Source organism: Pundamilia nyererei, unplaced genomic scaffold (assembly GCF_000239375.1).
Source record: "Pundamilia nyererei isolate P.nyererei 1_Seehausen unplaced genomic scaffold, PunNye1.0 scaffold00166, whole genome shotgun sequence".
Classification (NCBI taxonomy): Eukaryota; Metazoa; Chordata; class Actinopteri; order Cichliformes; family Cichlidae; genus Pundamilia; species Pundamilia nyererei.
The window spans coordinates 1,220,331-1,231,335 of NW_005187567.1; the positions used below are offsets into that span (position 1 = coordinate 1,220,331).

At 37.0% G+C, this 11,005-nt stretch overlaps 2 protein-coding genes across 2 annotated transcripts; one reads left to right on the forward strand and one right to left on the reverse strand.

Moving 5' to 3' along the window:
• Nucleotides 1–1,297: 1,297 nt before the first annotated feature.
• cmc2 (C-x(9)-C motif containing 2) lies at nt 1,298–3,681 on the reverse strand. Its single transcript, XM_005745784.2, has 4 exons — nt 3,282–3,681; nt 2,462–2,578; nt 2,301–2,372; nt 1,298–2,188 (listed from the first exon to the last, which is right to left on the reverse strand). The coding sequence occupies exons 2-4, from the start codon at nt 2,540–2,542 to the stop codon at nt 2,105–2,107; spliced, it is 237 nt and encodes a 78-aa protein (XP_005745841.1). The 5' UTR covers nt 2,543–2,578; nt 3,282–3,681; the 3' UTR covers nt 1,298–2,104.
• An 845-nt stretch (nt 3,682–4,526) lies between these two features.
• Nucleotides 4,527–9,113, forward strand: cenpn (centromere protein N). The gene is made up of 10 exons (XM_005745785.1): nt 4,527–4,851; nt 4,998–5,043; nt 5,179–5,238; nt 7,155–7,228; nt 7,356–7,529; nt 7,623–7,724; nt 7,915–7,969; nt 8,092–8,201; nt 8,317–8,440; nt 8,895–9,113. Exons 1-10 carry the CDS (start codon nt 4,681–4,683, stop codon nt 8,999–9,001), a joined length of 1,023 nt encoding a protein of 340 aa, XP_005745842.1. The 5' UTR covers nt 4,527–4,680; the 3' UTR covers nt 9,002–9,113.
• Nucleotides 9,114–11,005: the final 1,892 nt, after the last annotated feature.

Consider the following 11,005-nt stretch of genomic DNA (forward strand, 5'->3'; position numbering starts at 1 on the left):
TATATATATATATATATATATAATGTAGACTGTTTTCTGTAACTAATTGCATGTAATATACTGTAAATGTGCTGCTTGTCTGAATTCCTTGTATTTCAGGGTATGTTTTGTACCACCATTATAAGTACTGTTAGAAATGTTGCGTTTTATTTTTGTATTTATTTGAAATAACTGTTGTGCCGTGCCATGTGGTTTACTTTGCTCCAGAGGCACCCCGGCTTCTTTTTCGTGACCCTGCAGAAAAGTGAATTAGCAAAATAGGCCCAGAAAAAAGAAAATGTCTACATAAATACGTCCTTCATGACCAAAATGTTAACACTATTGCCACTTGAAGATATGATTTATAAATAGAGGTGTTGTACATGATCAGTGAGAGACATGGGCTCATTTAATTTAATTTACATTGTGCTTTAAAACCTTTGTGAGTATGAGCTGAGGTCTGTGGTGTAAACAGATTGTTGACATTTGTATAAGATTTAATGCAATGTGAGATTGTTAAATGATTTTGTGGTCATTGATTGCTGGGATAATAAGGTTGGAAGCTTTTTTTTGTTTTGTTTTTGTCAACCAAAAATTGACAAAAACAAACAATGCCAGACTTCCACCTGAGCGCATTAAATCTAAAACCTTTACAGTCACACCAAATGATTTTACACTTACTGTCTAAAGGAAATGTGATTCATGTAACAAAATCTAAATTGCTGTATACTCAGGTTTCTGTACAAAACAATTTATTGTGGTCATTAGATCCATGAAAGGAGACCCTGTCTTTACTTCTATTGTACTAATCTGATGATAGATTATTTATATTGTGTCATTTGCTTCATAAGAAGAGGTATAATATGGCTTCTGTACAGCATCAATGAACACAAGTCACTCAGGTCTGCTGAGCGCTGCTCACGCTGAAGATTCATGGACTTTAATTTATTTATTTTGTAAAATATCAAATGTCTTTGAGTGTCAACTTGGACAGAAGCATTTCTTTGGTTTGAAACTTTATTTAGGGCTATGGGAGTTTATAATGGGTTTGAGCCCCAAATCGCCAGCTCAGCATGTGTTTGAAGTGTGCTTGATGAAAATATTTGAAGTATATCAGTTATAACTTGCTCCATTATTTATTACAAATTGCAGGTTTATATTTTATTTTACTTTTTAAATACACATACCTACATGTGTATTTTTTCCCTACACTGTCTGAAAGCACACCTTGGGTTGCCTTATAATTTAAATGTTTGTCAAGGAGTTATTGATACATTGTGATGAGTAGAATGAGCTGCTTCAAATAAAGAAACAATTCTTTGACAACATGTTTTTACATTTGCACAAACACAAGGCTTCTGCGTATGGTTTGCACAGCTAGCCTAACCTTACCTAACACTCAGAGAAAACCTCACACTTCTGATGTGGTTTTAATTACCAAAAAAAAGAGAAAAGGCTCATGTCGATCATTTTGTTAGCAAAATGCATATAAATGCTACATGTGTTACATGCTGCGAAACTGATACTGTGTCCCGCGGTGTTGTGGCACCATGTTAAAGCAAGAACAGGTTCTTACATTAATTCAGAGTTTTACTTTATGATTCCCAATTCAAAGAAATCTTCAACAATAGATACTGTTATACGTTAACAGAGTAATCATTGCTGTGGTTTTGTGCCAACAGACACATCAGTGATGGAGCAGTAGTCCGCTACAAGAGATGGGGTGGGGGAATAATAATCCCCAAACTCAATCTTCAATCTCAAGTACTAGATGGTTTTTTTATGTTGACCTCTTGACATTGTTGTCAACACTTCAAGTTTTAGTCTATGTAGCTGATACAAAATACCCATGTAAGCTTAATTGAGCTTACTTGCTGTTCAATAAAACTTTAAAAATACCAGTAATATAAGCATCAACATGGCAAGATTACCATTTTGTTCTTGGAGACGCACACCATTAAATGAAATCACCCACACTGCTTATAAAGAAAAAGCTCTTCATTTGTCCTGACATGAAATGTCAGCTGAAGAAGCCTGGTACAGAGTGTCAAGCTTCATTCAGTGTGCCAAAATCTCAGTAGGTTTAACTTGCTGTGCCAGTGGCACAGTTGCAGTAAAATGTCCCTTAGAGACGGTCTTTAGGTCCTTCTTTCAGCCTCTTCTTCATCTCTATCGCATGCTGCTTGCTGCGCTCCCGCTTTTCCAGTCTCTGTTGAATAGTAAGGAGACAGAAATGAATGTAAGAGAGAAAAAAAAATCTTTTAATAGGATTGATTGTTGTCCTATCCATAAGTGGAAAAAAATTTAAAAAGCTGACAGACCTCTTTCTCCAGACACTGACGCATGGCACGGTCCACATCGTTACATGTGCCAAAGAACTTCAGAATATTGTGCTGATCGTAAAAGCAAACAAGGTTTTACACAATTTTATATCTATGCATGTGAATCATAGAGAAATAGTCACATTTGGAGATTGACTTACCTCGTTGTGGCACTGTCTCAGTTTACTTATTAGTTCATTACACTCATCTGTGTGAAGGTGAGGTGACAGGTCAGGGTGCATTTTGAGTTAAGGGCTTACTGAAGAACTGCAGAGACACTGAAAGGCAACAAGCAAGAGATGAACTGAGGATATACTCTCATCTATAAACAACGTAAAATACTCAGCCCAAGGGGGGCACCTTGGAAGTAATAGGATTTAAGGCTAGTATACAATAACATATAGCAAGAAAGCAAAATATTGCCACATCTGGAACTGCTGATGCCCAACCAATAACAACTAATGAATCAATAATTAAATTCGTTATTTTAACTGTTTGAATGAATTATTCCAAAGACTGCTTCAACTGCACTTTAAATACCGTATATCAGGGGTATCAAACATAAGGCATGGGGGCCAGAAGCATTCTGGGAAGCACTCCAATCTGCCCCACTGGATGGCAATGGAAAACAAGGAGTGCATAAACATCCTGTCAAGATCAAAGTGGGTTGTACGTGCCCCATGATGTAAAATTAGTTTGACATCCCTGTAGTACGTCAGCAGCATTTCCTCTAAAGGATACTAACACCTCCCCATCCCTCTCCATCCTGATGTGTCATAGTGATGACCGAGATTGTTTTTTCCAGTGGACACTTACCTGCAGACGCAGAGGCAAGAGCATTGTGTCAAATGTACACCATCTACATTTACTTTGGCATTATGTTAGCTAGACTAGACTTTGAACTGGGGATCTGTACTGCGTATGTAGTAATTTATAATAAACTTCATGTCAACACTGGATTATCAGCTGAATTACACTTACCACTGCAAAGGCTTTATCATCTGAGAAGTTTCCAGTGGGTGAAAAAAGCCGCTGCTTGCTAACTACTAGCTCCAAGCTAACTTCACAGAAGATGAATCTATACAACCATTGAACAACTGCAGAAGCTTTATGGTCTGCTGCAAGTCACTAACGCCTTAATGAACTGGACTAAATGAGCTGTAGTAGTACTATCGCCGGTTTAACCTACAAGAAATTACAATCTAAAGGACGTGCCTGCCTGTTACAGGACGTGAAGCTTTCGTAACTGTTTCGCCTCAACGATTTGAGTGACAAGAGTCGAGGGCGAATCGTAGCCTATATTCTTCTTTGGCCTCACCAATGGCGTGCGTACTTTCCACAAAAGGCGGGACAAATGATGACGGGAGTTTGCAGGAAATACAAGAAGGCTCCTCTCCAGGCACCTCTTTTCCGCCATTACTTACTATTTCTGTAATGCATGGAACCTTGTTTCCGTCACTAAGTTTTTTTTGTTTTTGATTTTTTTTCTTAAGTCAGATGTTCATGTCATTATTTAACATGAATTAATTAATAAATCGAAATGTCAACGATGCTTAATTATCTACTTACGGTTCTTTTGTTGTTGTTTTTTGCTTGTTTGTGTGTGTGGCGTGTGTGTGTGTGTGTGAGGGGGGGGGTATTTTGGGGGGTTTGTGTTTACGTAATTTGAACAATCTGAGTGATCGGTTTTACCGTTTTTCCTCTGACAATATTTCCTCTTTTTATTTATTTAGTTATTTATTTTTGGTTGTTATTTTTTCCTTTTCATTTCGGAAGGTGCATGCATAAATGGGGAAAATTCACAACTAAATGGACTAAACTAAAAATTAATAAATGGTGTTCATGCTCTGAGTAAACTACTCATTGGTCAAACCTAGCCTAACCTAACTAACCCCTGACCCTAATTTAGTTCGTAAGTCAAAATTTCCAAACCGTGACCTGAACTTTTGACTTGGAGATGACAAATTTTCTTCTATTTTTTTTCAACAGTTTCTATAGCAGCAGTGTGAACTTTATGAACTTTTTGTATGTCATAATTAATTTCACTCAATGGCGGTCACTAATTTCTTTCAACATTTAACTCTTTATGTAAGGGTCTTATTAAGGTCATTATTATATACAGATTCGTATAAGCATGGTTGGTCACGTCAGTAGCAGCGGTACTTAAAATTAATATATAACTCCAAGACAGCAGAGGGCGCTAAAGGAAATACGTGAGTCCGTTTTGCAAATATCTGATTGGTGGATTCATGTGCTTTTATTCTGGGCGGTTTGTTTGGAATCGATCGACTGTGGTGTGCGTTGTCGTGAAAGCTGAACAGATCGACAGTTTTACTCAAATTCAAGCTGTCTGTCTATTTCGGTCACTGTTGAAGGAAGCATGGACAACACTGTTAAACGTTTACTGGAGCGACTCGTGAGACGGATACCGAGTCGAATGCTGAAGACAACGCTGGATAAGTGGAGCCGTTTGACGGCGACGCAGCGGCAGTCCATAGATTACACAGAATCAAAATGGGCGTTAACAGAAAAACTACTTGCCATTTGCGAGGTATTTGGCTGGTTTTAGGCAATATAATTTGTTGTTATTTCTATGTGTTCATTGTACACTGTAAAAAAAATGTTCACATTGAAACTACTATTAAATATTATGGTGTTTGCTCTATTAGTGTTTAACATAAGTGTTGTGTTTCACAGGAAAATGAATTGACAGTTAAACACATAGCTGAGCTGGAAATGATACGTAAGTCGAGCGAAGTTACTGTATTATATTATTACTATTATATATTATGTTATCATTTTGGCTTTTTGCTATATCAGTGGTAAGGACAGATTTACAGTTCACTAACAGTGCTTGTGTCGCCCTGGTTTCATACAGATGTCATCGAGAATCCCAACCTGGGCATGTGGCATGCCTTCCAGCTCATGGACCCTCAAGGTATGTTGAAACAGTAACCTGCTCTGTGTCGTCAATAGGGCTGAACGATTATGGAAAATAATCTAATTGCGATTTTTTGCCCCAATATTGCGATTGCGATGCGATATGCGATTATTTTTTAAGGTCTTTGTCTTCTGTATTATTAAACAAAGACAAGCAATACATCATATAGTATGGCCAATACTATATTACATTAATTTTAAACTGTTCTTTCCTGGAAGACAGACCTCTGTTATGATGACATGAGGTGATGCATGAATTGATGACTGACATTTTTATTTAACTTCTTCAATCACAACAGTATATTTGAACATACACAATAGTTTATTTTTAGCTTACAAACATCTGAGCATAAAGTGCTGACAAGGAACCCTGGTGTAAACATTAAAATGAAAGTCAGTACAATGTGCAGATTGCAGAAATATACATAAAAAAAATCGGTGGCTTTACCACACTCAGTTTTTCGACATCTGTGAACTACTAGACAGTCATTCAATTAAAAAATAATATTAAATAAATAAAACTAATAAATAAAAAATACACACATCTTACTGATCTCTGCAGTCAGTAACATTACACATAAAGTGCAAACATAATAGCAATTGTATAAACACACACACAAACACGCCTTTAAAATTTAAAGGCGTGAAATTGGACGGTCTAGCCTTCTGATTGGCTAGTTCTGATTAGCGTCACCGCTGTCTCGGTGGAGTTTAATAAACTCGGCCGTCTGCTCCTTGCTATCTAAAATATAACCAGACACTGGTGTAAATTCTCGACTGTCTCATACTTCTGTTTAATAAGTTTTCTGTTTGACGTTTAGTCAGCTGTGTGAAAACCAAGGAGGAACCCACCCGGGGGATTAATAAAGTTTTATTTTATCTAATCTAATAACTTTAATCTCAGCCAAACCGATTTACTCACGAACAAACAAAACACTGAAAGAAGCCCAACAATAACATTTTTAGGTTGTCTAAGTGACTTATATATTACGTTTAACCCGAGCAGCGAAACTCCGCGGTGATCTGAAAATGATGTGCCGGGAGTTGTGCCGTTCTCGGCCGCATCAGTAACCCTCGAGCTAGCCGGAGGGTAGCAGACGCCTCTGAAAACGTCGAAGCACTTTTGCAAATATGGGATATCTTGATAAACCGAGCAGATATTTGATGTTTACACAGCTACTTTCTCGCCTGAAAATATGTTAAAAGTTTATTTTGTGACCCAGAAAGATTAGTATGAGTAATTTTAAAACTTAGTAGCGGCCGCCATTGCTGGAAACTGGAGTTTGGCTGGGCCGCGCTATGAATTCTGGGATATGGTGGTAATTTGGACAGCCTTCGGCGCGTCGCTGTGACGTAATCGATCTACAAATGCGGCCTCAGGAGGATGCAGCCCATGAATTTGGACATATTCGCAGCCTTTGCGGTTAGAAAATTGCACTTGATCATGTTGCGATATTATCGCAAATGCGATATATCGTTCAGCCCTAGTCGTCAAGGGCTGAAAGCCTATAAGTTTTGAACCTTCGTTGAATATCGAAGCTCTTGGGGTTTTCAGGGAATGTTTTGTCTTCCTCCCCTCACCCCAACCGGTCGCGGTAGATGGCTGCCCCTCCGTGAGCCTGGTTCTGACGGAGGTTTCTTCCTGTTAAACGGGAGTTTTTTCTTTCCCACTGTCACCAAAGCGATTGGTCATAGAGCGTCATATGATTGTTGGAGTTTTCTCTCTTTTATTATTGTAGGGTCTACCTTACAATATAAAGCACCTTGAGGCAACTGTTTTTGTGATTTGGTGCTGTATAAATACAATTGAATTGAATGGAGGTTTTCTTTATTAAATTGCTGATGGCTTTAAGTGCCTTAATAATATTTTAATTTCTTGCTGTCTTTATAAATATCTTGATTTTTTTTTTTAAGATGATGCTCACTCTGTAGAGCTGACACAGTTCAAGGAACAATTTAAATCCCACCTCAGTGAGCTAATAAGACACGTAAGCTATTCCATCTAATTTACACCCAAAAATTCTATTTTTAAATCGTTTTATCAGCAAATTACATTTCACATGCTTCTCTGTTAACCTCCTGCATTATCAGTCTGTTTTCACTTTATATTTGAAGGTTTCTATCAAGATAAAGAAGCACACAGATGAAGCTGTGTGGATTCGAATTGCATGGGGAGACACCTTTTCTCGCCCAAACCACCTGAAACCCACATATGTCGTTCACTATCTTCAAACCCCTTACGTCTTTCTGAGCAGCCTAACTTCAAAACAAAAGCCTCTGTTGTCACAGGTAAGGATGACTTCTGTGGTTAATACGTCACATTGTTTATCCAGTTTCCTTGTTTGTTTCCATCCTACTTTAAGAGACTTGTTTGCTTTGCAGGCTTTGGTTCTGTCCACCCGATATCAAGCTATTAAGGATGCTAACCTCAGTGGACGGAAGCTCACTGCCATCAGAGATCTGCTTATGAAGCAGTATCTGCAAGTATGCCTGATTTATTTATTTATTTTTTAAAATTATTTACTAGTTAAGACTGACTTTATTTTTATTTTTTTCATTTCTTAGATTTTGTGGGCTGCATGCAGTGTTTTCACCTTTTTAAATTACTGCTTTAGAGAGAAAAATGAGTGGAATTTTACTCTGACCTTTTTTTTTTCCTTTTAAATCCACCTAGGTGTTTCCCACCAAGTTTCCCAGCCCTCTGGCAGAAAGGAATCGTGTTGTCTCAAGTATGTTTTAAAACTTTTTGATTTTCTTTAAGCCATTTTCTCTATGCATTTCTGTCATATGGTGAAACATGTACTTACATTTTTAATGCTGGTTTTATGTATGTCTTTATTTATATGTACAGACCTTCACATAGAAAAAGAGCAAGCTGGGTCTGCAGCAAACAGACATCAAATGGCTTGTGAGGCATTTGGTGATGGGCTATTACCTCAACTACAGTCTGCAGTTTACAAGGTAGCCAGACAACACCGACTAAGTAAAATAAGTTGATTATCTAAGTTGTTTCACTGCTTCACAGATACAGATGTTAACCCAGATGCTGCCATGTTCCTTGTTAATGTTTCATCAGCTGGAAACAAAATTCAGAGATCACACCAATAAGACCATGACAGAGCGGGACGAGCCATTCAGATGTGTTGTTAAATTTGCAAGCACCAATCTCCTCGAGTCACTCAGACACTCTGCATCCTCAGGTACACAGAAAGTGTTAAAAACAGTCATAAGAATAACTATCATCGTCTTTTGTAAGGAAGTAAGTTATGTTACTATAACCTGGTATGTCACAAAGTCATGTAGAATACTAACTGCATCTCTGCAAGTGTCCACAAGAGGGCACCAAAGTCCTGGAAGAAATAGCCATATAGTAATGCTGTTACATTAAGCTACTTCACAATATTCATGATACTTTGGGAAGAGGAAACTTTTCTAAGGAAGTTTGCTTTTATGTTTAATTGTTATGTCCCTGAATCCTCCTCACTTTGCAACTCTTTCCCACATTTTCCGGTGTGGGTGGAGACAATCAAAAAATACTGATAGTGACAGGTAATAGACAAATTCTCAGTTATGACTCAGGTTAAAACCTGATCCTCATTGTTGTCTTTCTGGTTTCTCTAATGGTTATTGAAACATTGTTTTTCTACTTTACAGGAGTTGCTTCCACCCCTGTGACACCCCTTCTCTCATCCGTTCCCTTAAAGGGAAAAAATTATTTTGTTATCACAGACAATGGCCCTGGACCTTCATCACAGAAATGACCATCAGACACTTGATTTAACTTGTAGCATGCTCAGTCCATTAGTCCATTCATTTTACTTCATACTTTAATGATGCATTTGTTAATAAAACTCTGTCTGTTTCAATAAGAAATTTTTATTCTTGTATTTTTATATCTTCAGCTGTAGGTATACTAGTTGCTGGCAACTCTGTCACTTTATTGTTTGTCAGCATTGCATATAAAAGCAGAATTTTAAATATTCCTAAGGTTTTGTCATTTGTTTTCTGGTATTGATACAAATGTGTAATTTTACCACACATTAATATAAAGTGTTTTTCTGCGTAGCAATCAGATGAAACCAGCCCCTCACACCTCACATGCACGTTATTTCAAAGTGCATTTTTACTCTGTTTGTGTCTGTATACAAAACATTTAGACAAAAGCTTTAGTCTCAAGTTTATTGTAAACAATCCTTTCAAGCTTATTTAAAGCATCATTGGTCAAAGCAATTCTTTAGTCCTGTTAAAACATGTCCATTTAAAAAAAGGGGGGGGGGGCTTGTAAATATGTGATTTACACAAGTGAAAGGTGTAGTGGCAATTCCTTTACTTTTAAAAGATCAAACGTCCCACAACTTAAAGTCCACAAGCCACTGCTGCATTGAGGTAATATTTCGTACGCAGGCAAAAGAAGTCCATTGTCCAAACATTTTAGTTGAGAGTTTTGGTTTATTTATCCATCTTGGCAAGCAATAACAAGATCCTTCCTGCTGCTTCTCCTGCTCTGGTATAAAACCATAAGCCCACCCCAATGCATGCTGGTCCTATACCAGTCTCTTTATTTATAGAAACAAAATGGCCCTACAGCTCTTACTAACTAATTTAACAAAATAACAACAAACAAACAAACAAATCATTTAAAACAAAATATTAACCGACAAATAAACCCCAAAATATAAGTAAACTAACAACTAACTTTCAAAAAAAAATAAAAATAAAGAACAAATAAAGAACAAATAGCTCCAACAAAAGGTGTGTATTAGTTAAATAGATCTGTCTTTACCAACCATAGTAGCCTCTTCATATGTTAACTAATAAACTTAGACTGGGGGAGTTTGGGAGATATGTGAAATTTGAAAGATACTGGACCCCATCTGATGTAAACAGAGGTTTACATCAGATAGGGTCTGATGTGATGACAAACCCAGACACTGAATCTAAACGTTTTGAGAGGACAAAGTGAAAGCTCTGATTTGATAAACGGTATTCTTTCGAGTGTTTTGTAGTCGAGGCGAGTAATGAGTCGGAAGATTTGCAGAACATGTCTCCAAACATTAGTGACATACAAACAGAGAGCACAAGTCCCGCCAAAGGACTTTGCTGTTCTATGATGTTTTTATTACAATATGATTATGTGTGCAGTTTTTCCAGATTATGTGTGTTTATCTCATCCTGATGACATCAGCGGTTTCTATGTATTATGCTGATGTCAGCATTGTTAATATGGAAATATATAGTATAGTTAGTATATTAATCTTTTTGTGTCACTGTGAAGTCATGTGACCCTAACCCTATGACATATTAATATCATAGGTTTTATCAACATGAGTGGAGCAGAATTGTCTGAAATCTTTGGCTTATGTCTCCAAAGGTCTATCATATTGTTGTGAAGTTTGCAGGTGATGCACATTTTTTTTTTTTTTTTTTTTTACTGATTTTCACATTTAGTGCAATCTTAACCCGATTTTAACCTAAATTAATTACATAATTTCTCCTTTTGTGGGAGAATGAAATGGGATCATTCATGAAAAATAGTTGCAGGAATAAAATATAGAAAAAAAAAAGAAATATTCAGTTTTCAATTAGGTGGGTTGCATTCATTAAAAAAAATCCAAAACAAAATAAAAAATCTAGAACTTGTCATTAGTGATGCTGAACCGGGTTAGAGTCCGCGCTAAACGCACTCGAAGTCTAATTATTCGTCCATCCATATATGTTAAAAATCACATTATTCTGCAAAACGGAAATGCGAATGTTATCTAGGA